Source organism: Dendropsophus ebraccatus, chromosome 3 (assembly GCF_027789765.1).
Source record: "Dendropsophus ebraccatus isolate aDenEbr1 chromosome 3, aDenEbr1.pat, whole genome shotgun sequence".
NCBI classification, from domain to species: Eukaryota; Metazoa; Chordata; class Amphibia; order Anura; family Hylidae; genus Dendropsophus; species Dendropsophus ebraccatus.
The window spans coordinates 144,170,882-144,198,394 of record NC_091456.1 but is presented as its reverse complement, the minus strand read 5'-3'; the positions used below and the strand labels follow the sequence as shown (position 1 = coordinate 144,198,394).

The 27,513-nt window shown below is 43.3% G+C and overlaps 1 protein-coding gene across 6 annotated transcripts in view; it reads right to left on the bottom strand.

Moving 5' to 3' along the window:
* Nucleotides 1-250: 250 nt before the first annotated feature.
* LOC138786136 (V-type proton ATPase subunit S1-like protein) overlaps nucleotides 251-27,513 on the bottom strand; it is a 41,646-nt gene continuing 14,383 nt past the window's right edge. For all 6 annotated transcript variants that reach the window (XM_069962872.1, XM_069962871.1, XM_069962876.1 and 3 more), the window contains 6 exons: nucleotides 17,739-17,785; nucleotides 17,299-17,351; nucleotides 10,848-11,089; nucleotides 9,525-9,575; nucleotides 4,355-4,598; nucleotides 251-1,018 (listed from right to left, as the gene is read on the bottom strand). In XM_069962872.1, coding sequence (XP_069818973.1) covers nucleotides 692-1,018; nucleotides 4,355-4,598; nucleotides 9,525-9,575; nucleotides 10,848-11,089; nucleotides 17,299-17,351; nucleotides 17,739-17,785 — 964 coding nt within the window. In that variant the 3' untranslated portion in view covers nucleotides 251-691. The remainder of the gene's footprint in view (nucleotides 1,019-4,354; nucleotides 4,599-9,524; nucleotides 9,576-10,847; nucleotides 11,090-17,298; nucleotides 17,352-17,738; nucleotides 17,786-27,513) is intronic.

Sequence of the window (27,513 nt, the reverse complement as noted above, 5' to 3'; positions counted from 1 at the left end):
TATAGTACCATGACCACTGGTATATCTGGTGCTAAATACCAGATTCCCATTCTTACAGGGTGGTATCATATACAGTGACCATTAATACATAGAAATAACAATAGACAGGTAGCGGTGGTGATTTCAGGTACTAACATCATTACTGTGGACAGACATGGGGAGGCAGAAAAATGGTTTTGCAGCTGAACAAAAAAAGAGTGTAAATAGGGAGTTGGGGACATGTCATTTTAAACACTCCTTTTTATTAAAAGTCAGACAAGCCCTTAAACTTTCATCTGTACTATACATTTTGGTTATTTGAAGCATATGTATACTTGTGCATTAACTTGCTTGATGCATTTTAAACAGGGGAGGCCGAACACTTTCAACTTATCAGCCCAACAATCAGATGTTTATTCAGTGTATAAGTGACTGTTAAGGAGCAGGACTGTGGCAGCCACGATTACCTTTACTCTTCTCAATTCACAATCTAACACTTCAACAATATATTGTGGACAACAAATGTTCCAGTGACAAAATGCTCTGTAGTTTCACAAGAGTCTTGCAGGGTCTTTGGTCTCCAGAGTTACTGTGTTGCACAAGAGTTTATTTTATAAGGACTTTATCTGGGGAGTCATTTCTTGGAAACTGTGTTTAATGTGAAATCAGAATAACAGAAATACACAAAGGGGAACAATGGTCAATTATAAAGCTAATGAGAAACAGATGCACACTGCTGAATGCTTAGTCTACAGTACTCCGACTGCCTCAGCTCATAGAACTCCTGTCCGCAGCCTCGGAGGGGCTCCCTCTCATCTTCCAGGTAATTGTCTTTCATTTTAGGAAAATAGGTAGCAGAGCATTTCCTCTGGTAATGTCTGTCCATTGATTTCAGATGCATCAGCATGTGGAGTGCATAAGCTAGGACTAGGAGAAGAATAAGCGACATGACTAGACCCATAAGGATTGCTGGTGAAAAGTAGGTGGTACAGTCCTTGGCATAAGCAAATTCCCCATCTTCAACGTTAAACCCTTGTATCTGAAATGTAATGGCAGCAAGTAAAATTAAGATTAGATAGATGCTGGTTACATAACATAATTGGCTAGAGATTTCTTCTAGCCTCTGTTGGGTCTCCTATACAAATTGTACTCAATACTCATTCACTAATGAAGACAATGGGGGAGATTTATGAAAGGGTGTAAATGTACACCTGGTGTAAACTGCCCACAGCAACCAATCACAGCTCAGCTTTCAGCTCTGGTAATATATAAGAGGAGCTGTGATTGGTTGCCGAGGGCAGTTTACACAAGGTGTATATTTACACCCTTTCATAAATCTCCCCCAATGAACATGATCTTCATATCTATTGTTCCATTGGTCCATAATCTGATTAAACATACAAAGATATTAACTTTCTATTTGTCAGAGCTACAGACAAAAGGCCAGATAGTCATAAATACCTTATTCTTAGGGTAGAGTCACACGTATGGAGTTCTCAGCGGCTTTCATCCTGTGCTTTTCGCAGCTAAATACACTACGATACTCTGTACTGCTATGACCTCATATGATTTTCATTCCGCTGCAAGAATGTAGTCACTGCCTGTTTAACTAATTAGGTGCTGGACCTTAAAGAGATCATGCTTTACTTGTCCACGCTCCCATCTGCTTTTCTGGCTCCTGGGTCGCTGATGGCCCACTTAGCCAATCTACCCTTAAGGTGGGTATACACCTTCAATAATGGTTAGCCCACAGTTATCTCTCCTGTCTTCCCTGTACACATGAACGTTCGTAGGTAAGTGTATAGGGCTCTTAAAGGACGGGCCGGCCAATCTCCAGTGCTTCAGCCCGGGCCAGTGATTGGTAATCGGCTCAAATAAAGGACCGTGCCACCGGCTTCCCTGCACCGGCGCCATTCTATTAATGAGCAACATTGAAGATGTCATACAAGTCATGTATAATATACATATCGCTATATATATATATATATATATATATATATATATGTAGATGACTTTACCCATCAACAATATTCATCACCTATCTGTAGAGTGTCCAACTGCTGGGACCCGCACCATTCAAGACAATGGAGGTCCCTTGTCTCCCTGATAATATGGACTAGCAGTATGTTCATCTCTATTTTCATGTTGATTCAGTTTTCATCTCAAAACACAGCACATGTCCATCCATCACTCTATTCAGCAAGAGGGACAAGGGACCCCATTCTCTGTGATCGGAGAGTGTCCCAGCAGACAGACCTCACCAATCAAACACTCCTGCAAATAGGTGATGCAAATTACTGGTGAGATAACCCTTTTAAATATGGAAATTGGGAAAATCTACTTTTACTAGCTGGCTCTTCCAGTAGTAAGCCGATCACGCTGCAGTAGAGTGTAACGCTGCCGAGACCCCCAGTGATTAGCAGTAAGCTCTGTGGAAACCTGGAAATGATTGCTCAGTTCTCTTGCAGACCTCCTCAGGGGAAATGAAGCATTTCACTGTGCCCCTTTGAAATGAATGGACGGTCTATTTAATGGACATGCTAGCTACTCCATGGAGAAAATCAATCTTTGTAGCTGCTCTTTGCTCTGAATGAACGTATATTAGACTGATTGAAAATCTGCAAATTATTCATTTTCTTAAAAAAAAGTAAGCCCCAGTAGCAAAATATATATTACTGAAATACAAATGACATAAAATAGACAGTCTGACCCTTTAAAACTAGACTTATCAGCAGAAAAAGGGACCTCTTCACTGCATTCCCATACGTAGTGTCATGCATGTCATGTGTCTGGGACTGTAGCTTATAGGCTATTCACACCTTGTAATTACAGTAAAGGTTTTTCTATTTGTCATGTCCGTGCCTGTTCAGACCTCAGCGCAGTCCTCTGCCTGTAAAATACGCCCAGGACTGTACTTTTGGCAGTGATTCAGTACCTGAATTGGTTGTGTCCTTTGCACCAGTCTGAACTGTGTCTTATTCCAGTCCTTGCAGTGTGGTGATTGACAAGTTTCTATGACACAAATCTTGGTTTCTGCTAGCATAGTCCCAGGCTGCAGATAGTTTAGACTGAGTGGTGATGGACAGTTGCCTTCGCTCCTCAAGGAAACCCAGTTGTTGCTTGCGGACTACTGCAAGACTGGCAAGTAGGCAGGGGCAGTATTGGGTGGCCTAGCACTAGGGCTCACACTGTCTGTCTGTCCCTGTTTTCAATCCAGGTCCTGGGGCCCCTTACATTGTTACTGCTTTGTACATAATAATGATATCGGTCTTTAAAGGGGGTATCCAGCACTACAAAACCATCATCCTTTTCTTCCAGAGACAGTGCCACTCTTGTCTACAGTTCAGATATGGTTTGCAATTAGGCTCCATTCACTTCAATGGAATTAAGTTGCAACCCCCCACTAAACTGAAGACAAGAGTGGTGCTCTCTCTGAAAGAAAGTGTCAATGCTTTTGTAGCGTTAGATAACCCCTTTAAAAACAGTCCCAGTCTCTCTTTAGCAGCCTGCTTGTTCTCATCTATAATAGGGGCTGTTTTGTCATGTTCAGGGTAAAATCTGTCAGAGAAGCTTGGTCTACAGCCCCTGATCTATGAACATATCAAAGTTGTTTAGGAGAGGACAGAGGGCTTGAAGACTGATCCACCAGGCTGCACTTCTTACAGATTTCACGTTGAATGACACTGAGCACCCTGCAATATATCTGAAAACATGGCGGCCGAAGAAAAGAAACTGAGCTCAACTCTTTAATTAAATTTCAATGTTTTGCACAATAACATACAAGTACAATGCAATATATCAAAACTGCATTTAATAGTGTCCATAGCCTTTAATTTTATCCAGGTGAAAAGATGCTGACCCATGCACTAGGGCAATGATGTGAGGAAAGAAGCCAACAGTGAATTTCTTTTTTTCTATGAAATTATATCCTGCACACTGCCTACTGTCAAGGTGGTATACAGCATAATAGGAAGTGTTTGAAGCAGTAAACTTAGTAGAATAAAGGGGCAGATAGATCTATGGGGAGACTCTGTATGTAACTCTTTCAGACAGGCTAATATTACATGACAGTGTTAAGCTATAGAAGCGAGATGTTACTGATGACAATCCTCTCAGGTCATGTCACTGCCTCAAGAATACAACAGTGCTATCAAGGTAGTATAATGCTGGGAAGTTGTCTGTGTAGCAGAAAAGCCTGACACTAGTGACATCATTAATCTAGAAAGCCTCAGGCTTTCAACATGTACAAGTTGGAAGCAGGTAACACTAGAAGCTCTTCTTTATTTCCTTCCTCCTGTTATTTGCTGTGTACTTTCATGTTCTTGTTAAAGTCGATCTTTTATGTCTGCCATCCAGACCTTTTTTTTTTTATTACCTGAAAATCCTGGAAAGTGACATCCCATAGTCTGGAGCTGTTTTCAGCGGAGCTGGGGACTAAGAGTGCATCGTGTTTCTGTAGGCTGCTGACATGCTGACAATGGTAAGAATAGCTGATCGGAGCAAATATTCTAGAGGTATTGAAGGTTGCTTGCACAGAATGGTTCAGCAGTATCTGGACACTTTGCAGTTTGTACCAGTTCTGTACAGACAGCTTGTAGTAGCTTTTTACCAGTAAAAATCTAGAACAAAACAAGAAAATTACGTTTGGAAAAAAAAAAATCGTATAAAAAATCATTACATTGAATGCGTAGTTTTAGGCCTTGTTCTTACAGCTCCAACAGTCCAACAGATCAGTTTTTTCAAAAAGGATGTGCGGACGACCCCAAAGAAATCAATAGGTCCTTTTTCTGTCCGTAATTCAGGATCCTAATTTACGGATAGGAAAAACTGATGTGTGGACAAGGTCTTAGAACAGACTCAGGGTATGTGCACACTATGGAATCCATGCGTAGAACTTCAAGCAGATTCTGCTGCGCGCCCCGAATTGAAGTTCCACCCGTCCCATAGGCTTCATTCTATGCTCAGACAGATTCTTCCATGTCAATTCTTTGGGTGGACAACGGAATGGAGCCTTAAGCGGGGGGCACACGGGACAGAATCCACTTGAAGTTGTACGTGCAGATTTTGTAGTGCACACATACCCTTAGTCTATGTTCCCACCGTCAAAATGACGTCAGTTCAGTTCACTTAGTGTAAACATAGCCAATGGTGTAATGCAGTGATTTTCAACCAGTGTGCCGTGACACATGGTCGGGTGTGCCGCGGGGAAAGTTCCCCAAACTATGGTGCCCCTGTGTTTTGTTCCCCAGCAATGCGCAGCGATCAGTGGCGGATTATAATGTGGGCGGTTGCGTGGTGCACTGCGGTGGGCCATGATGCACGCATCCAATCAATGTGTGCGCTACGGCCTGCCGCAGCGCACCACGCTCCCGGTCTCCGCTGATTGGAGGAGCACGTCCGGGCCCTACGGTCGGCCAGTAGGTGAGGCGGACAGCAGCGGTGACCATCTCAGAGGAGGTGAGGAGAAAGGGGGGGAGAGAAACCTGGGGATGGGGGAGAGAAACAGCGGAGAGAAGCAGGGGGGAGAGAAGTTTGGTGGAGAGAAGCAGGGGGGAGAGAAGTATGGTGGAGAGAAGCATGGGGGAGAGAAGCACAGGAGAGAAGCAGGGGGGAGAGAAGCAGGGGGGAGAAGTATGGTGGAGAGAAGCACAGGAGAGAAGCAGGGGGAGAAGTATAGTGAAGAGAAGCATGGGGTAGAGAAGCACAGGAGAGAAGCAGGGGGGAGAAGTATGGTGGAGAAAAGCACAGGAGAGAAGCATGGGGGAGAGAAGCACAGGAGAGAAGCAGGGGGGAGAAGTATGGTGGAGAGAAGCACAGGAGAGAAGCAGGGGGGAGAAATATGGTGGAGAGAAGCAGGGGGGAGAAGTATGGTGGAGAGAAGCACAGGAGAGAAGCATGGGGGAGAGAAGCACAGGAGAGAAGCATGGGGGGAGAAGTATGGTAGAGAGAAGCACAGGAGAGAAGCAGGGGGAGAAGTATGGTGGAGAGAAGCACAGGAGAGAAGCAGGGGGGAGAAGTATGGTGGAGAGAAGCACAGGAGAGAAGTAGGGGGGAGAAGTATGGTGGAGAAAAGCACAGGGGAGAGAAGAAAACGGGCCCAGGTTTCACACTGAGTGAGTATAAATACATTTAGAATCTATATTGTTAACTATATGTATAATATGTACTGTTTTAGTGTCATTTTGGTTGGTGGTGTGCCCCGGGATATTTTAAGTATAAAAAGTGTGCCGCGGCTCAAAAAAGGTTGAAAATCATTGGTGTAATGTCTAATTGTGTACAATAAGGGAAGTTTATGATGCTATTTATCAGACATATATGTACAGACGTTTGTGCATGCTTAGCCTATGTATCCTTGCTAGATTTTAGGCAAAGTGTACTGTATTTGCTTCTAGAGGTACATCTTTTTATGCGTGCATGTACTTTATTTTATATCTGCTTTTCTATGTATTTAAGCCTTTTTATTTATTCTCCAGTGAAAATTGTCAACAAGGCTTTCCCGAGCTCCTGATCTTCTCTTCTCCTTATCTGAAACACGTCCTTTCCTCCCATCCCTGACCCTGCTTGGAGTTCGGCCCACAACATATCAGTAGTTTGGGAAAGCCTCTCTGACACTTTTCACTGGAGAATAAAAGCATTTTTTACAACCTGGGAAGACACATATATTTGTAATAAATAAAGGAATAAAAAAATTGCAGCACGACTAAAAGGTAATATTTTGCTCATCAAGGACCAAAAAAAAAAACCTTCAACAAAATTTTAAACATATCTATATCTGAAATTATACAGACTTGACAGCAAAAGAAGAGAGGTGGAAGAGAACAGTAAATAATTAGACTAATGCTTACAAAGGTGTAGATATGCACCCGTCCATGTGTGTATATGTATATGTATATACACTCACCGGCCACTTTATTAGGTACACCTGTCCAACTGCACGTTACCACTTAATTTCTAATCAGCCAATCACATGGCGGCAATCTCCTGCAGTTCAAACCGAGCATCAGTATGGGGAAGAAAGGTGATTTGAGTGTCTTTGAACGTGGCATGGTTGTTGGTGCCAGAAGGGCTGGTCTATTTCAGAAACTGCTGATCTACTGGGATTTTCACGCACAACCATCTCTAGGGTTTACAGAGAATGGTCCGAAAAAGAAAAAACATCCAGAGAGCGGCAGTTCTGTTACAACCAAGGTAGGCACAAGAGCATCTCTGAAAGCACAGTACGTCCAACTTTGAGGCAGATGGGCTACAGCAGCAGAAGACCACACCGGGTGCCACTCCTTTCAGCTAAGAACAGGAAACTGAGGCTACAATTTGCACAAGCTCATCGAAATTGGACAGTAGAAGATTGGAAAAACGTTGCCTGGTCTGATGAGTCTCGATTTCTGCTGCGACATTCGGATGGTAGGGTCAGAATTTGGCGTCAACAACATGAAAGCATGGATCCATCCTGCCTTGTATCAACGGTTCAGGCTGGTGGTGGTGGTGTCATGGTGTGGGGAATATTTTCTTGGCACTCTTTGGGCCCCTTGGTACCAATTGAGCATCGTTGCAACGCCACAGCCTACCTGAGTATTGTTGCTGACCATGTCCATCCCTTTATGACCACAATGTACCCAACATCTGATGGCTACTTTTAGCAGGATAATGCGCCATGTCATAAAGCTAGAATCATCTCATACTGGTTTCTTGAACATGACAATGAGTTCACTATACTCAAATGGCCTCCACAGTCACCAGATCTCAATCCAATAGAGCATCTTTGGGATGTGGTGGAACGGGAGATTCGCATCATGGATGTGCAGCCGACAAATCTGCGGCAACTGTGTGATGCCATCATGTCAATATGGACCAAAATCTCTGAGGAATGCTTCCAGCACCTTGTTGTATCTATGCCACGAAGAATTGAGGCAGTTCTGAAGGCAAAAGGGGGTCGAACCCGTTACTAGCATGGAGTACCTAATAAAGTGGCCGGTGAGTGTATGTATGCATTTTTGTGTTTTGTATCTTTGTACACAATGTATATATGTGTATATGTTCCCTGGTCGATATATGGAGGTAATTACCCCTTAAGCAAAATATACCCTTATTGATAGAAGTGGAGTGATGTGCCACAATATAATGTTAATTGATTGTTATTCATACCGTAAGCGTATTCTCACTTGTAAACTACTAATGAATTATATGTTATTCTATATAATGTCCACTGTACCCGGAGATAACTCCGGAGCCAGTGGAACGCACATTGGAACGCAGGTCACTTCCGGCTTCTTAGGCCGGAGAGACCTGCGATACATCATGTGATATCGCGTCACTCTTGGTCACGTGACGTTCGTCACTTCCGGTTTGGCGCGGGACACGGGTGTACAGCGTCTGCGACTGTATACAGCGTCTGCGAATGTAAGTTTTTGCATTTCCTATATATACTGTGCCTTTTAATGTATTTGTCTGGCTTGATAAAGGTGGCACATAGCCCACCGAAACGCGTTGCCTTGTACCTGAGCCCTACACTTGTCACAATAAATGGAATATTGGATTTAGATATCGTAACCATCCATTTGATTATAATATACAAGCATCCTGGAGGGGGTCTGGCTTGGACGATTGGCCTTTCCCCCATGGTGAAGTGAGTTGTTATACACCAACTGGTGATTGCATGACATTATCTTCCTATAGTTCCTATCTCTGAGCGCTGCAATTTTTTGTTATTTTCTCTTTACATTAATTCACCGGTCCGGATGTTTCCCACCGAGTTCTGCTAAGCGCCCTCTCAGTGGATGTTCCTTGTGAACAGGGATTGGAGCCATTTATTTTCTGCCACTTTGGATTTTGGTGTAGTGGGGGAGGGGACCAAGTCCCATACCCACATACACCGGGTGAGTTCCATCTTTTTTGTTTATTTTTTATTTGGATGAGCGCTGTCCTACATTCTTGATTGACTTTAATACTATTGGTTAAATTCTCAAACAATAATCATTGCAGTAGTTACTAAAACTGAGAAGAGGTGGCACTCACTCAAAATAATTGTACTCTTTATTGCCCCTATAACATGCCAAGCAAGGTGGGGCATCCATGGTGTGGAGTGTTTTTTATTAAGGCGTTGGCCTCGCTAGGCACCTCTAGGTCGGAGGAAGCACGCACACGTGGAACGCACATGGTGTGGGCCCGGAGCTTTGGGGGCAGCCCCAGAGACCCCCTGGTGTGACAATAACCCCTCCCTTGGTGACGGGTCTCGATTAGAATCAAGCAGGGATGCGTCACCGAGGGGAGGGGTTATTGTCACACTGGAGAGGTTCCGGGCCTGCCCCCAGTGCTTCAAACCAGGCCGGTGCTCAAGCAGAAAACAGAGCCAAGTGTGGAAACTGGGCAGCAAATTGAAAAAAAGTTCACACCATCGGGATCCCTGAGTCAGCGCTCAGCATGTAGTGCAAAAATTCCGGTCCTGGTGATGGTACAGTCACTTTACCAACCATGTTATAGCTGATCTGTGTCTGTTTAGCATTACAAACTATTTACACATCACTGCAGAATACTTAATCATGGCCTACCTTAAGGCAAGTCCCTTTAAACGTCCAACTTTAACAAACCTTATAGTAAGTCTACAAAAAGATAAAAAAGCACACTTCAGTAACGTGATTCATGTGTATGTGTATGTATACAGAATCTACTGGTCGTAAACCATTGCTTCTATTCTGAGGAGCTGCTGAAAACATCAGGAATCATCAGGAACTTTTTTTGTAAACTGAAGTTAAGAGTAATAAACTGATCACAGGATATTCTTCTGCCAGGACCCTAGGTGATGAGCAGGATTCCTTGATGAAACCTGATTCATTTTCGTGCAGCTACATCACCAAGGAAATTAAAGGGAATCTGCCACCAGAAAAATTTAGTTGTCTATGTAGATGTCTATTGTGTCAAATGACTAAAAAGTGCCAATGAACTAGATTTATCATAGTGTATAAAATAGAAACTGGTGTAAACTACCCCCATCAACTAATCACAGCTCAGCCTTCAGCTTTGGGAAAATGAACGCTCTAGCTGTGATTGGTTTTTTATTTCCAGTATTTTGAAAAGAATCTGAGATAGAGGTCCCAGTGGAGCCTCAGGCATGCATGTGAACAATGCCATATAATGGTCTAGTCTGAGAAATTTTCTAAGGCTATGTTTAAAAAAAAAAAAGGTACATTTTTGCCCTTGAGCTTTTTTTTGGCCATTTTTGTTTTACAAAATGTTGGCTGCATTTTCAGAGGTTTTTGGGCTACAGCAAATAAGACATTTTTGGGATGTGCCAAATTATATGACAAAAGATATGCCAAAAATGGACCAAAAGAAGCCTCTTACAATTGATTGTATAGCTATAACAATTACGGCCACAAAAAAAAATTGTGTGGTAACAACACAAAAAAAACTGTTTACCTATTAAATTCAACAAAATTTACTGGTAAAAAAAATGTGTGTGGACATAACCCAAGAGTTGAACATACTGACCTGCACCCTGATTTATTTTACTTATACTGACACATTGTAACAAACAAAATAGGAGAAAGATGTAAATAGCATCCAAGTACTTCAACATACCTGCACCTTCATGATATACACATGTCACGTCTTGTTTCGAGACACAAGCAATTCTATTTACCATAATCCAATAATATTATAATAACAATAATATTAACATATTGTTCAAATATATTGTTGATTATTTGGTCCATATCGACAGCTTCTATAGCATTACACAATACATACAAAAAGACAATAGACGAGGGCCTACAAGAGCTTCCACCCTCGGAGGGCAGCCACGTGGTACATTATGAATACACTGCACCGATTCATATATACAGGTGATGGAAAATGAATCCATACTTGCTTACGTGGAATTTTCTTCATTGCAGTTTGATTCCTCCACATTCACGTTGTCATGCAGGCTGACATTTGTATTTAGCAGGTCCAGCTGTGTTTGGTTCTTTAATCGGATTATTATTCTCTTGGCTCCAAACAGAATACAAGTGCTGCCATTTTTTGTGACATTGAGGTTACTTGGAGGGGGTAAATGACTTTCATGTGTCACTTCTCTGGTCATTGTCTCTTTTCTTACAATGTTGTAATATAGACCCTGTATAAAAGCACACAATAATATATGCAGATGTATAGGACATTCATGCTACTATACACAAAGAAAAAAAAGTATATTTTTCAGTGACTTTTCAATATGAAAGTTGCTTACCACATGATGTCAATGAGCAATAGATAAATTTAGCCCTAGTTTTTAGTTAGGGGATAACTAGGTGATAGTAAGGAGTCTGACCACTGGAGCCCCCCAGCAGTCTTGAGAATTGGGACCCCAGTCTCCCATTAGAATGGAGTTGGCTGTTCAGCGTGTTCACTGCTGTTCTACTGATTCTCCATGGGAGCCTCGAAAAAAAAGAGTCTTGGTTGCTCCTATTGAGAATTAATGGAGCAGCTGCACGCTTACGCAACCCCCCACTCTATTCTAATGGAACATTGGGGTCCTAGAATTTACAGGGGGCCCAGGAGGATAGGCGATAACATTATCAGATGGCAATACCTCTTTAAAGGAAAAGTTCGGTGAAATAATATTTTTTTTAAAAAGGCAGCATGGTGTGGGAACATATTAAGCCTATTACTCATCCTCGTGCCCCATAGCACTGCTTCCCTACAGCCACCAGTGTTCTGCAGCTTCTCTTGTTACAATGTCACGTACACGGCTGATCGATTGCTCGCTCGGCCAGTCAGTGACTCTGGTGCTCTCCTGACTAGATGAGCGGGCAGTCCCTCAGCCAGACCATGACGTTGCAGCTGGAGGAGCCGGAAAATAACAGCCAGCAGCAGGACCCAGGAGCGGCGCTACGGAGGCATGAGGACAGGTAAGTATACATTGCTTAATTTCCCCCATCTCCTTGTCTGTTTTGTAATTTCACGAGACTTCTCCTTTAAGCATTTACCATGGTCAAGAAGTAATCACCAGTGTGGCCCTTACTTTAGACTACAGGTTCCCCATACTATAAGTGCACTATGAAGGAAGAAGAATTAGTAGTCTGAGACACCCTCTACATTTTACTGATTTCTAAAATAAGTAAATAGCCCAGTGTGAATCTGATGTACATCTCATCTGATGAGAATACTACTACTAACAATAATAATAATCTTAGTAGCTTAAAAGTAACAAAAAAATAAAATAAAATCTAATGTGAATTTAAAACTGGTCATTATGATTCAGTGGAGGCCTGAAAGCTGGCATTGCCACCACCATATGCTATATCTGTAAAAGCAGTAGAGGAGTACACCTGCAATTACTGTAGAGGTATAAACAGCAGCAATAAACATATATCTATCCTAAGACAAAAAGAAAGGAAATACTAAAAGGGCAGACTAGATGGACCGGGTGGTCTTTTTCTCCTGACAATCTTCTATGTTTCTATGAGCTGTAAATTTTCATTAGATAGTACTTAGGGCCGTATTACATGGCCCGATAGTAAGCGCTGATCTACTAGATGGGCACTCGCTTACTGAACCTATTACACGGCTCAATAATCGTGCAGCAAGGGCTGTGTGGACATTGTTAGCGATGTCCATGCACTTCTTGCTGTATATAGTAAATACAAAGTATATACGCTACCTGGTGTCCATACTACTGGATGTTCTTCTCACTTCTGTCGCTGGAACTTCAGAGCTGGTCTCTGAAGTGACAGGCAGCACATCCAATCAGCAGCCAAAACCGGAAAGCGCCGTGGCAAGTGATTTGCTGAGTGGCTTGTCACTTCAAAGACCGTTGTAAAAGCTTCAGTGACAGTGGCGAGCCGACAGAAGCCGTCATCAGCCGTCAGCTGCACATTGCTATTACACACAGTGATGCACGGTCGGCAGCAAAAGATTTTTAAGCGGGAACAAAAAACACGATCAGCTGATGATCAATGCCATCAGCTAATCATTGTCTTTATTACACGGAGCAATAATCTGCTGAATCGGGCTGTATCAGATTATCGCTCCGTGTCATAGGGCCTTTACACATCAATGTCTCCCTATGACCTCTTTTCAGGGGCGTAGCTAGGATTCATGGGGACCCATAACAAAAAACTGTATGGCCCCCCCTCCCCTACACACTAATATATATAAAAAAGACAAGAAGACAATTAGCTCTCTCCTTTGCTACTCCTGCACTAATAACCCCTGACCTCTGCAGGAACTCAGAGAACAGAGGTCAGAGGTTATCAGAGTAGTCAGACAGAGAGCTAATTGTCTTCTGTATTAACCCTTTTTTTGTTTTGCAGCATGTTAGAGAACACTGGGTCACTTACACACTGCAGTAAATAAGGGGTTAAGCAAAAGGACACAGGAGGCTCTTATCTTCCCTGGGCCCCCTCCCTCCACAGGCCCCATAGCAACCGCCTTCACTGCCTCTATGCTAGCTACGCCACTGCCTCTTTTAAGGCAGCATAAACCTAATGACAGATTCCCTTTAAAAGACTGCAACAAACTAGTGACATAAATGCTGAACAGATTGGTGTATAACATACTGTATATCATTCTGTTCAGCCATTCTCCTAATATGCAGGAGAATAGGATTCTTGCTATCCCCCCCCTCCAGCTGCTGATTGACAGGTGACTGCCTATACACAGCATCAGAGGCGGACATATCACTTGTGCAGCCTGTTCAGCTGCACAGAGGCCCAGGCCAATAGAGGGGCCTGTCAGGCTCAGACAAGTGTCAGCTCAGCATTGCACGTCTGTACTGGGCCTCCCAGGCAATATCAGCACTCGGGAAGTGCTGGCTCCTGTGGGGCCCACTTTGTGACTGGATGCTGTGCCCAGGGTTATGGCTGTGAGGAACAGGACTGTGAAAAGGAGCAGCAGCGGCAGCTCTGACAGTGAGTGATTATTGTCAATGTGTCTGTTAGGCTGATGGAAGTTGTAAGATAGAGGGTGGACCGTGGAAGAGAAAGCACAGAGCCCCCCTCTGATGCTGATGTTTGTAAGTTTATGCCTTTTTTTTTTTTTTTTTTTTTTTATAATAACTGTACCCCCCCCCCCCCCCTCCTCCCTGCAGCATGGTATTTCATTAATTCATCTTCCCCTAAGCAGTCACATACAGTACATGTATCCCACCTGTGCAGCCACATACAGTGCATGTATTCCACCTGTGCACCCACATACAGTACATGTATCCCACCTGTACAGCCACATACAGTACATGTATCCAACCTGTGCAGCCACATACAGTACATGCATCCCACCTGTGCCCCAACAGTGATTAAGGGCCTATATGTTCTACCCTCTATTAGTGCTGTTCTAGGGTCACGTCCACACTATCAACTATATATTCTAATCTCCCACAAAGCATCTAGTGTATAATGCACCCAGGAACCTTCAAGTACAACAGCTGAAAACACCATCTGCCATCAGGGGCCCCATACAGCCAAATTGTCTGCCCCCCCCCAACTAACAGACAAACAGCACACTTAACACACTTAACCTACTGTGCAACTACAACTCCCAGCATGCCTGGTCAGCCACTGATGATATATATAGTATACAGATACAATACAGACTGGATATAGTATACAGATATCATACAGCCCGGATATAGTATACAGATACCATACAGCCTGGATATAGTATACAGATAGCCATACAGCCTCACCCCTCCAGACTCCATGTCCACAGAAATCAGCGCGCACACACACACACACACACTCTCTCTCTCACACACACACACACACTTAGGGTGCCTTTACACACAGAGATTTATCTGACAGATTTTTGAAGCCAAAGCCAGGAATGGATGTGAAAAGAGAAGAAATTTCAGCCTTTCCCTTTTGACCTGTTCCCTGTTTTTAGTCTGTTCCTGGCTTTGGCTTCAAAAATTTGTCAGATAAATCTGTCTGTGTAAAGGCACCCTTACTCTATGCAGGGAAGCCCCAGATGTCTTCTAATATGCTCAGCCAATGGCAGCTGATGACGGGCTGGAGGGGGGCCGGCAAGAGGGAGGGCTGGAGTGGTCCGGCCGACTTCCTGAAGATGAGGTGATTGTCCCAAGATGGCGGCCGAGATCGACAGTGATTCCGTGAGTATACACTTCCGGATAAAGCATCGGAGGGTGGAAACATGGGGAAGGGGGCCATTCACTTAAATAACACACATTACAATGTTGTATAACTTTGTATTGTGTGTTATTTAGTGCAAAAATGTTATCCACCGCACTACCACTTTAATTGCCCTCATAGTGCTTCACAAAGTAATGGCACCCCCATTAGTCCCCCACACACTAATGGTTCCTCCTTGGTCCTTATATACCATAGCGGAGCCCCCTCAGCCCCTCATACACTGTAATAATCCCTCCTATATCCTCATATACCATAGCAGAGCCTCCTCAGACCCTCATACACTGTAATAATCCCTCCTATATCCTCATATACCATAGCAGAGCCCCCTCAGCCCCTCATACACTGTAATAATCCCCCCTATGTCCTCATATACCATAGCAGAGCCCCCTCAGCCCCTCATACACTGTAGTAAACCCTCCTTTATCCTCATATACCATAGCAGAGCCCCCTCATACACTGTAATAATCCCTCCTTTCTCCTCAATTTGAAGTGGTACCCCTAGTCCCCCATACACTTCTCATCTCTATGGCAGTGGTCTTGTGGAAATATATTTTTTACATATACACTGTATTGTGGTGGTCGGTGACCTGGACAATGAGCTATGTTACATTTGGCTACAGGCAGGCACAGCAGAGCTGAGTTGTCAGTGCGGTAGGGACTGGTTCAACAGTAGCAGATTTATATACTATTCCAGGATGGGCACACACACACTCTCACTTACTCTCTCTTTCTCTCACACACAAACACTCTCTCTCTCACACACACACTTACTCTATGCAGGAAAGCTCTGGGCCCTTGCTGCAGTCTTCTGCTCCTCAAACAGCGGCCCCTCCCCCTCCCTATCATGTTCTGTCCTTACAGCATGTGAGAGAGAGAGGGAGGGGGCCCTGTGTCTCTACCTCTTCCTTCCTGTGCGGTACAGCTGTAAAGAGCCTGTATGAAGGGAGGCTGGATGTCCGGGCCCCCCTGGATCCTAGTTTGAGGCCGGGCCCCTTACACCTGTACCGCCAATACTTCCCTGTTGGCGGCCCTGGTCACAGATACATCAGTCCAAGATGGGCCCAGGTCAGAATGTTGCTTTTGACGGGTTCTTTATTTAGGTGCCCCCCATGATCCATTAGTGGGCCACAGGTACCCCAGTCCTACACTGGGGCCTGCACAGACTACGGTACAGTCCTTTAGTGAGTCATGGCATCTGTGCTGTACTGTAGGGCCCTCCCGAGAAACCAGAACACATGTACCAGATTCCCTGGTGTACATATGTGTGTGCCTTAAGGCACATTTTTGGCACAAGGGCCCTTTGCAGTCTGTGTCTGCCCCTGCACAGCCAATCAGCAGCTAGTAGGCGGAGTTTTCTGCTTCTCAGGGATAATGAGGACTACTGGACTCACACACATAATGGAGAGGACTACTTATTGTCTGTGTTATTCAGGGAGATATCTCTGGATCAGCTGCACAGAATAATGTAAGTGATACATCATTCTGATTAGCTTCTCTGTCCCTAGTTTAGGATAGAAGAAACCTCCTGACAGAGTCTCTTTAAGGATGTGGAAGCCGTGAACAGCATTGGCACTGGACTGTGGATCATTTGTGTGCGTTATTGTTATGTTAATATGACCTCTATACACATTTACTCTCTTATAACACAATGTGTAATCACATACACCAGAGCACCGGCAGTGCTGCCAATTGCCGATATATTTGCCGATACAAATATATCTGCAATGGCAACTGTCTTCTTCCCACCGCAATCTTTTTCCAGGATTTTAGATAGAAATAAGGAGGGCACCCGACTGGTGGCCATACACCTTCAATAACTGTCAGCCGAACCAACAGTTATCGCTCCTGTCCTTGCCATACACATGAACATTCGGCACGGCCGATTGTTTCTGTGTACTCTATTGGGAGGTGTTAGCCACAGCCAAGCGGTATATTTCTCAGACAACAGGCAGTGAAATTCCATTGTGAAAGGAGAGCTCCACGTTATACTAAAGGTGCTGCTGTTATTATTGACTGTGGTATCTAAGGGGCTAAATCTCCAGATCAGAGTTATAAACATGTATTCCTATCTGGGAAATTAATGACAGAAAGACAAAAAGAAATGAATTGTCAAACATCATATACTATTATTTAGATTGTATCAGAATGCTTGTTGTAATATTGTGCCATTTATATTTGCATTATGATCTCCACATCTCACCTGTTTCTCTGTTTGTAGTAATGTGTCCTGTGTGCTGAACCTGTTAGAATATCCTACAGAAGAAAGGAATATTAAAACACATTCTGCCATATTAGCTCCTAGACTGTCTAACATCTGTGTAATATAACACAATCTGTGATCAAGGTTGTAATATCAGGCTTGATTCGTTTAGGGTCCATTTACACAGAAAGATTATCTGCCAAAGATTTGAAGCCAAAGCCAGGAATAAATTTGAAAAGAGGAGAAATCTCAGGCTTTCCTTTATGACCTGATCTCTGTTTATAGTCGGTTTCTGGCTTTAGCTTCAAATCTTTGGCAAATAATTTGTCAGATAATCTTTCTGTGTAAATGGACCCTTACAATAATAAATAATTAGGCTAAATAACATAATCATAATGTAAATTGTGAACTATGCTGCATATAAGGGGAAAAAATCTTACCATAACTCTGTGCTAATTCTTTCCCTGAGGATGTTTGCAAGTTATATCTAGGATAAAAGACACAAAAGACAAAACAAATATTGTAAAAAGGGTTTAAGTACATAAAGCTTAATATTTGTATAATTAAATATGAAAATTTCTAATGTGCAACAGGGAAGTTCCTAAACCCAGTATTTTATACAGCTTAGGTGAATGCATGTTGGAATAAAATGCACCAAATTTATTAAAAGACATGCATCTTCTAATATACTGCAGCTGTTTGAGCTTAAGAAAAATTCATCTACATCAGCTATGAGCAGACATAGAATTGCGCCATATGGCAAATCCGTTTGATTGTCTGACATCTAGCAGAGATCTTGAAAAGTAAAAAAAAATGCTGACTTTTTCAATAAACAATGATTACACTTACAACAAACTGTACATGAATAAACAGTACATATGAATTGAAGAAACCTTGTAACATATCTTATCAGATAAAATGCCTCTTTTTCAACATAGAGGGGGAGATTTATCAAAGGGTGTAAAATTTAGACTGGTGCAAACTAGCCACAGCAACCAGTCACAGCTCCTCTTTCCTTTTACCAAAGCTGGAAGCTGAGCTGTGATTGTTTGCTGTGGGAAGTTTGCATCAGTCTACATTTTACACCCTTTGATAAATCTCCCCCAGACTCTTTTCTTGCCCCCTCATCCTAAACTCATTGCTTAGGGTACTATTACACGGGCCAATGAAGGCCCGATAATAAATGTAAACGGACGTACTTTTAGTGTGTGAACAGAGCCTTACTCTGCAAAAGCTTCTGAAGTCTATTTTAAGATGGATCAGCTCATTGAAGCATCAGGTTAGATACAGAAACAGCCAGGACTACAAAGAGAGGGTGTAAATGCTCACCCCAATACTACACTGCTTAGTACTGCTCTATAATGTCCTTTATGCTTCTGCTCCTAAGGGTTCCCTCGAGAGATATATTTTAGCAAGATCCCCTTTTTTGTGTGTGCAATGTATGGGAGACATCATAGAGCCATATACAAGTTATGTAATGGGCAGAAATAGTGCTGCTCTTCATGTACACGTCATTTACATCCTGAAAAGTTATCTAAAGGTTTGGACATTTTTTAGTCTTTATGAAAACAAGACCAATGTATGCCTTGCTTGTACTGTACTTCAAGATATGAAGGCCTAAATGAACAAAATGTATCAATATGTGTTGGTATGTCTTCATACTGTACATATTGCTCTATGCACAGAGCTCTGGTTTGGCATGTCTGATATAGTTGTGGATATTGTATGATATAGTAAATGTTTACATGAATAATAAGCATGTAATAGTTCATTTTATAAATCATAAGCCTCACAGCAGAAGGTGCAGCTACAAAGTGCATTAACAGAAAGAGTGGGCTTTATCCAAATCAGCCTAATCACTAAGCAGAATCTGGTTAGGAAGGCGTATTAGTGCCTCTAAGTATGCCGTCCAGCTCATTAGGCCGTGTTATCCACTAAGCAGGTTACCCCTTACGAAAGACGGAATTTTCAGAGTTATTATAATATTATAGACTACGATAAAGGAAATGGCCATGTTATCTCCAAGAGACTTACGTTTTATGGCAGTCTGGGCATATGCAGTGTAAATAAATACTTCCGTATCAGTGCCCGATTGAAAGTTATAATAAATGCACATAAAATGGGATGAGAAGAGTCAATGTTAAATATACACAGGAAAAAATAGGTTACTACTCGTTCTACCAGCAGGTAAATGTGTCCTCTTCACCGTACTTCATCCTACTTAAATAATCCAGTTGACAAAACCAAATCCTGTTCCTTATTTTGGGAATGTAATCTAAATCCAGTCTGCAGACACCATTGCTCTGTTAACCGCTGCACCTCTGCAAGGTTGTTGGCCCATTAATTATATAGTCCTCACCACGAAACTGGGTAACAGGCAATGATTTATGCCATAGACATAACAATTCTTCACTTTTCTTCTATTTTCTTTCAATCTATATTAGTCCAAGCATACAGCAGTTTTGCATCTCACTATGAAGAACACTGCATTTACCCTTCAAAAAAAAGGTTGCAGTAGTTGAGCCATAGCTGTGTGTAATACCTTCATTTGTGGCGGAATTGCAGCAAACATGCAACATTCTGTCCTGCCTTATTTTTCAAGGAAGCTCATAAAATGGGCGTTCTTGTTTCAAACAAGCTCTAAAACATTGTCAACCAGAAGTCTCCCTTCAATGCAATCTGCTGTTAATTTCCTGTTGTTAGGGGAAATCTGTCTCTACTAACATAGAGACCAAGATGGAACAAAGGAAGTGGAGGTATGAGATATGTCTTAGTAAGTGCTATAGGCAAGTCAGAGAGAAATATTGGGCTGTGTAAATGTAAGGTAAGATTGTCTGCTTCTTACAAAAGGTCCTTACTGTCCCTGAGTGGTAAATCAAGGCTTCCCTCTCATCTCTGACCTATAAAGTTCTAGGAAGCTGTCCATTGAGTAAATTCTTATATTTCTATTGTGCACAGTGCTGCCTCCTGAATATAATGCCCCCTACCTTCTCCTTTTAGCCTGCATGCTTGTCATCATGATCAGGTTTTGATCGGAGTCTGAGAGTTTAGAATGCAAAAGATCAGGAGAAGGAGCCGGAGAAGTAAATGTGCAGTGCATTCATTCCAGCTCCATGTCACATGACTTAGACCAGTCAATTCAAACTCTGGCCCGCAGGCCAAATCAGGCCTGCAGTGCAATTATTTTTGGTTCGGCAGGCAGAGTTTGAATTACATCTTGACCGCCATCGCATTAGATTATAATATGGGTGGTCCGGATAGCTGCTCGGACTGCCTATAAGGCCTGAAGGCCACAGGCAGTTTTAAGCCTGCGGCCTTGGAGTATGTGAGTGGTGTCCCGACGCCTGCATTGCAGAGACGCCATCACACACGTCCTGTGCTGGGCGCCTCCCGTGGCCTTTGCTGCCGCAGAAAAGAGTTCAACCTAATGGTACAACCTGTCCCCCGTGGACGGCCCTCCGAACCCACCCAACCTCTGGATACGGCCCCCCATACTTACATGAGATGAGTGGACGGCCGAATCCCCGCAGCAGAACCAGCATCAGGAGCGGGATCGGCAAGATGGGGGGCTGTATCCAGGGGTAGGGTAGGTTTGGCAGGCCGTCCACAGGTGACCGGTTCTCTTTAACAACTGTTCTAGGGGCTAGCTACTATATAACAGTCTATTGGAGGGGGCTGGTTACTATATATGAGACTATGGGGGAGGGCTGGCTACTATATAAGAGACTATGGGGAGCACTGGCTACTATATAAGAGACTATGGGGAGGGCTAGCTACTATATAAGAGTCTATTGAAGAGGGCTAATGTGTGGAGCAATTTTGGTTGGGTTGGCTACTACATGGGGCAATATTGGGGGGGGGGGTTGGCTATTACATGGGTTGGAGTTTAATCATATCATAGCAATTTAATAGCTTCAATTATTATCAAGGTTGGCCCATGACTTTGTCCAATTTTTTAATTTTGGCCCACTGTGTATTTGAGTTTGACACCCCTGGCCTAGAGGGACTTTCAAAGCAAGTTTATAGGGTTTGTCTAGGTCACAGACACAGAGATGGGAGAGAAGTATGCAGCAGCATCGTCTTCCGGCTTGTTCTAAGGATCAGTCGGGGTCTGAACACACAGACCCTGATCGATAAAAATGTTTGATTTTCTCCCTGACATATCAATTTTTTTTTCCTATGACTGGTACTCTTTTAAGGATTAGTCTGACAAAAGCATGCAGATGTTTAAAAACCTTTTAAAAAAACAGATACACCTCCTCCTTTTATTTCACTTCCTCATAAGTGCTACTATGTTCCAAGTACTGTAACAGTATTAAAATCAAATACAAGTATAATATATGCACAGCACAACATGGAGACAGCTTTAGCCTCCACTTGGCAATAATAGCACAAAAATATCACAGACAGATGGGTCTCCTCAACAGTGGCTGCTCAATTTCCAGTCTTAGCAAGAACAGTCAGGAATGTCATTCATGGCATCTTGGAGTTGGAGTCTCTATTCATCTTGCCATTGCGCAGGGGCGGAACTACCGCCGTAGCAGCCGTAGCGGCTGCTACGGGGCCCCGCCGCATCAGGGGGCCCATGGCGTGGGCCCCCGGAGCTGACATAGTCTGCAGCACCCGGTGTCCTGGTACCTGGGGGCAGCACTGGTAAAGGACTCGAGGGCCCCCCTCTTGTCATCCAGTCCTATCCCCGGCAGCACAGGTACCAGAGAGTTCAGAGTCCGGACGCCGACTCCGGTACCAGTGCTGCTTTGGAATCCCCGGGACACCCCCCAGGAAGCCCCCTGGGGAGAAGCGGAGAAGACAGCCGACGGGGGAGTTAGGTGAGTTGTGTTGTTTTTTTTAATCTGCTTTGCTATGGGGGATATACAGGGGGGGGCTTCTATGGGGATATACAGGGGGGTGGCATCTATGGGGGATAATACAGGGGGCCATCTATGGGGGATATACAGGGGGGTGGCATCTTTGGGGGATAATACAGGGGGGGCATCTATGGGGGATAATACAGGGGGTGGCATCTATGGGGGATAATACAGGGGGGGCATCTATGGGGGATAATACAGGGGGTGGCATCTATGGGGGATAATACAGGGGGCCATCTATGGGGGATATACAGGGGGTGGCATCTTTGGGGGATAATACAGGGGGGCATCTATGGGGGATAATACAGGGGGTGGCATCTATGGGTATATACAGGGGGCCATCTATGGGGGATATACAGGGGGGGCATCTATGGGGATATACAGGGGGAGTATCTATGGGGGATATACAGGGGGGGCATCTATGGGGATATACAGGGGGTGGCATCTATGGGGGATAATACAGGGGGCCATCTATGGGGGATAATACAGGGGGGTGGCATCTCTGGGGGATAATACAGAGGGGGCATCTATGGGGGATAATACAGGGGGTGGCATCTCTGGGGGATAATACAGAGGGGGCATCTATGGGGGATAATACAAGGGGGTGGCATCTCTGGGGGATAATACAGAGGGGGCATCTATGGGGGATAATACAGGGGGGTGGCATCTCTGGGGGATAATACAGAGGGGGTGGCATCTATGGGGGATAATACAGGGGGGGGCATCTATGGGGGATAATACAGAGGGGGTGGCATCTATGGGGGATAATACTGGGGGGGCATCTATGGGGGATAATACAGGGGGGGGGCATCTATGGGGGATAATACGGGGGGGGCATCTATGGGGGATATTACAAGGGGCCATCTATAGGGGGATTATACAGGGGGCCATCTCTAGGGAGAGAACATAAGGGGCATCTATAGGGGGACAACATGAGGAGAATCTTTAAGGGGGGGGCAACATGGGAGACCATCTATGAGGGGGATGGAAAGCACAGGGCGGTCATTTATAAGGGGCTAACACGGGGGCATCTGTAAGGGAGAATACACAGAGGGGCATATACTATAAGGGGCTCACATAGTGTTAGGGCTACCAACTAAATGAGGGTGTAAAGGGGCCAATACAGATGTGCAGTGTGTATAGAGATGAGGATGGTGCCAGTATAAGGAGCCTAATATGTTTGTCTGGCAGATTCTGTGGATTCGTGGCTCAGAGAAGTTCTCATAATGGCCCAGGACAGATGGAGAAGAAAATGAAAAGGGAAGAACTCTGATCAGAGAAGACGTCCCCTGTGAGTCACCTGATATAACTGCACTGTAATGTATTTGGTGTACAGAACCTGTGTAGAGCTGAGTGTGTTGATGGCGTAGTGGTCGATGGCGTAGGGGGGGCCCCAATCAAAAGTTTGCTATGGGGCCCAGCCATTTCTAGTTACGCCCCTGCCATTGCGTATTATTTTCTGGGCATAGTATGGAACTATTTATGAGCATACTCATTAAATGGAAACTATAGGCTTGATTACCTGGGAGTTCAATGGGGTAATCTATCCTGGGACTGTATTATGGCAGATTGTATGACATTAGTACAGTAAAACCTTCGATTACAAGTAACTTGGTGTTTGTCAAGACAAGCTAATAAAGGGTTATAACTCAGTGATTGGGCAAGATTTTATAATACAAGCCCCCTATGTCCCAATCCTTATACTGTACTGGGTAGAAAACCTCTCATTTTACCCCACAGCTAACTGATAAACTCGGTGATTGGGCGCCTGTAGAACTGCAGAGATCCTCCTGTGGAAGCGAACAGCTCAGCTTTATCTCTTCTCCTTGCACACTGTTCAGACAGCCTGGATCATGTGTGCACAGGCGTAACCCAAGTGGTGAGTGCTTCAACTATCCGCCACCAACGCACATGTGTTGCCGCCATCTTGTCTACATGTGGCACTGGATGGTGTATGACCACTGCTTCCCTCTGAGCCCTGAATTAACCCCTTCACTAATGAAACAATATGGCATTATGGTAGTGTATAAATTCAAACAATAATGGTAAATATATTGGTAAAATTTACTAAAGCATATATATCCCACCATATACATGCAAAAATTATCACATAGAGCAAAAAAAAAAATATAATTAAAAACATATAGGGTTAAAAAAGTACGTATCTGTAAAATATAAAATATAAATATCTATAGCATGATTCTTGGGATGTCCATAGAGAAATACATAGTTACATCTCTATGGACATCCCAAGAATCATGCTATAGATATTTATATTCTATATTTTACAGATACCTACTTTTTTAACCCTATATGTTTTTTAATTATATATTTTTTTATTGCTCTATGTGATAATTTTTGCATGTATATGGTGTGATATATACGCTATAGTAAATTTTACCAATATATTTACCATTATTGTTTGAATTTATACACTACCATAGTAACGCCATATTGTTTCATAAGACAATATACATTGATCTACGCAATACTAAAGAATTATGATTTAGCCATTCCAAGGGGGTTATGCTAGAGAGCCTACTAATAATACATATATTTATTGGTTTTTCGGTGCCAACCAAGTAGTGCACTCGCAATACACCCACAATACCGATTGTACTACTAGGTTGAGTTCTTACTATCCAGATAACTTGAGATATTTATATGTATTATGCACATTGCACTTTAAGGCATATTAAATGAGCCATTTGGAATCCCATTATTTATGTAATTTTCTGTTTCCCCTTTTGTGTAATTTAATGTGATTTTGCTATGTATTTTTGTATGGTCCCCTGCACCCTGTTTTTAAGTGTCTCATGTGTATATGTTGTTTTATGGGATAGGTATGGGATTTATGCATGAATAAAGGATTCAGATTTTGGTCATATCTATTGGTATGCAATTTCTTTATTTAATCATTTAAGGGTTGTTTGTTTTGGTTGTATATGAATTGAACCCTTATCAGTAAATATTGGTCAGAGTCCCCAATATAGGTTTTGTGTTCATTGTATTTGAACACTGTACTATATATATATATATATATATATATATATATATATATATATATATAGAAAAAAGTGGAGGCATTTGTATGCTTACTCCATTAATTTACCATAGAAAGACAGATATCCTACAAGTTTTCTGGAAGAGGAACACTTTAATGCAGACAGTTTATTCATTTTTTTCATTACACGTGAGTAGAACAAATAAGAGAATGCTGGCGTGCGTTCCTTTACCTGCTAAGTGTCTGTGTGAGCAGGACAGCTCCATAGACCTATATTTTGCAGCCTTCCTGGTCACGTGACACAGAACACTGAGAGAATACGCTGCACACTTTCTCCCCCATGTTCTCTCATCAGTCGTGGTCTGAACACTCAGAGCCTGACCGATCAATACTTCCAGGGCCGGACTGGGACTTAAAATCAGCCCTGGCAATCAAACCCCAGCAGCCCACATACCATATCCTTCCCTATATATCATGGATAGCCGTGTAAAATACGAGCTGTAGCAAATTCTGCTTCATTTATCCATGTCCCCACTACTCCCTTAAACATGTGAGCCCCACCGTCAGCACCTAAAAACAATGCTATAACATGATCTGCTGTGGATTTGATGTGGCATATATATATGCACTCATTCAACTGATTAAATCAGAAGCATCAAATCCGCATTGGAATAGGTATGAACGTGCCCTTAAAGGAAACCTGTGGGGTCTATACCAGGTGCACAGCGGTAGATCCCAGCGTACAGATCAGGGACTGGATCTTTAGTCCAGTGTAAACCTCTATAATCGTTCTTTTCATTACCAGCTGAAGTGTCACAGAGGTGGAGCCACAGCAGCACCTTCTGCCCCGCCCCTTCCTGCTCTGACTGATGGACGTATAGGGTGGGGCTGCTGCTGCCGCTGCTGTTGTGAAACTTTAGTTGGAAATGAAAAGGACAATTATATAAGTTTACACTGGACTAAAGGTCCTGTCTGTGATATCTCCCTCACACCTGTCTGCTGAGATCTACAGCCCTAGACCTGGTATGGACCTCACAGATTCCCTTTATAGGAGAAAAACATGGCCACCTTCTTCCAGAAATAGCGCCACACTCTTCTTCAGTTTGTGTGAGGTATTGCAGCTCAGTTCCATTGAAGTGAATGGAGCCAAGTTGTAATAACCATACACTGAGGACAGGATGGTGCTGTTTTTGGACAAAAGTTACTATATTTTTTAAATCCCTTTTATCCTGACTATGTTTGCACACCATATAATGGCGGTCAAAGCTACATAATAAGCTGCTAGATAGCCATTTCCTACTGGATATCTATCTATCTATCTATCCATCTATCTATCAGTAGGGCCCCATGAAAAATTGAAGGATATATAATGGTAACATAGGTAAGAATTTTATGTGCATGATAACAGTGTCATAGTTAATAACACCAGTAAGCAAATATCACCATAGTGTACCCGTTACTGCCATACTGTTATTAAGCAAACCCACCAATACTGCCAATACTACCAGTATATAAGTAACAAATAATATCACCCCACCATGAGCACGGCCATTATCACCACATAATGACTAATACCGCTACACTGTGACTGAATACAATCCACTATATACAACACTAATATTACCAATAATACGAGTAATACCATCACACCATGACCACTACTCTCACCATACAGTGACTGGATAATACCACTATTCCATCACACCATGCCCACTACCCTCAGCATACGGTGACTGGATAATACCACTATACCACCACACCATGCCCACTACCCTCACCATACAGTGACTGGATAATACCACTATACCACCACACCATGCCCACTACCCTCACCATACGGTGACTGGATAATACCACTATACCATCACACCATGCCCACTACCCTCACCATACAGTGACTGGATAATACCATTATACCATCACACCATGCCCACTACCCTCACCATACAGTGACTGGATAATACCACTATACCATCACACCATGCCCACTACCCTCACCATACAGTGACTGGATAATACCATTATACCATCACACCATGCCCACTACCCTCAGCATACGGTGACTGGATAATACCACTATACCATCACACCATGCCCACTACCCTCACCATACAGTGACTGGATAATACCACTATACCATCACACCATGCCCACTACCCTCAGCATACGGTGACTGGATAATACCACTATACTATCACACCATGCTCACTACCCTCACCATACAGTGACTGGATAATACCACTATACCATCACACCATGCCCACTACCCTCACCATACAGTGACTGGATAATACCACTATACCATCACACCATGCCCACTACCCTCAGCATATGGTGACTGGA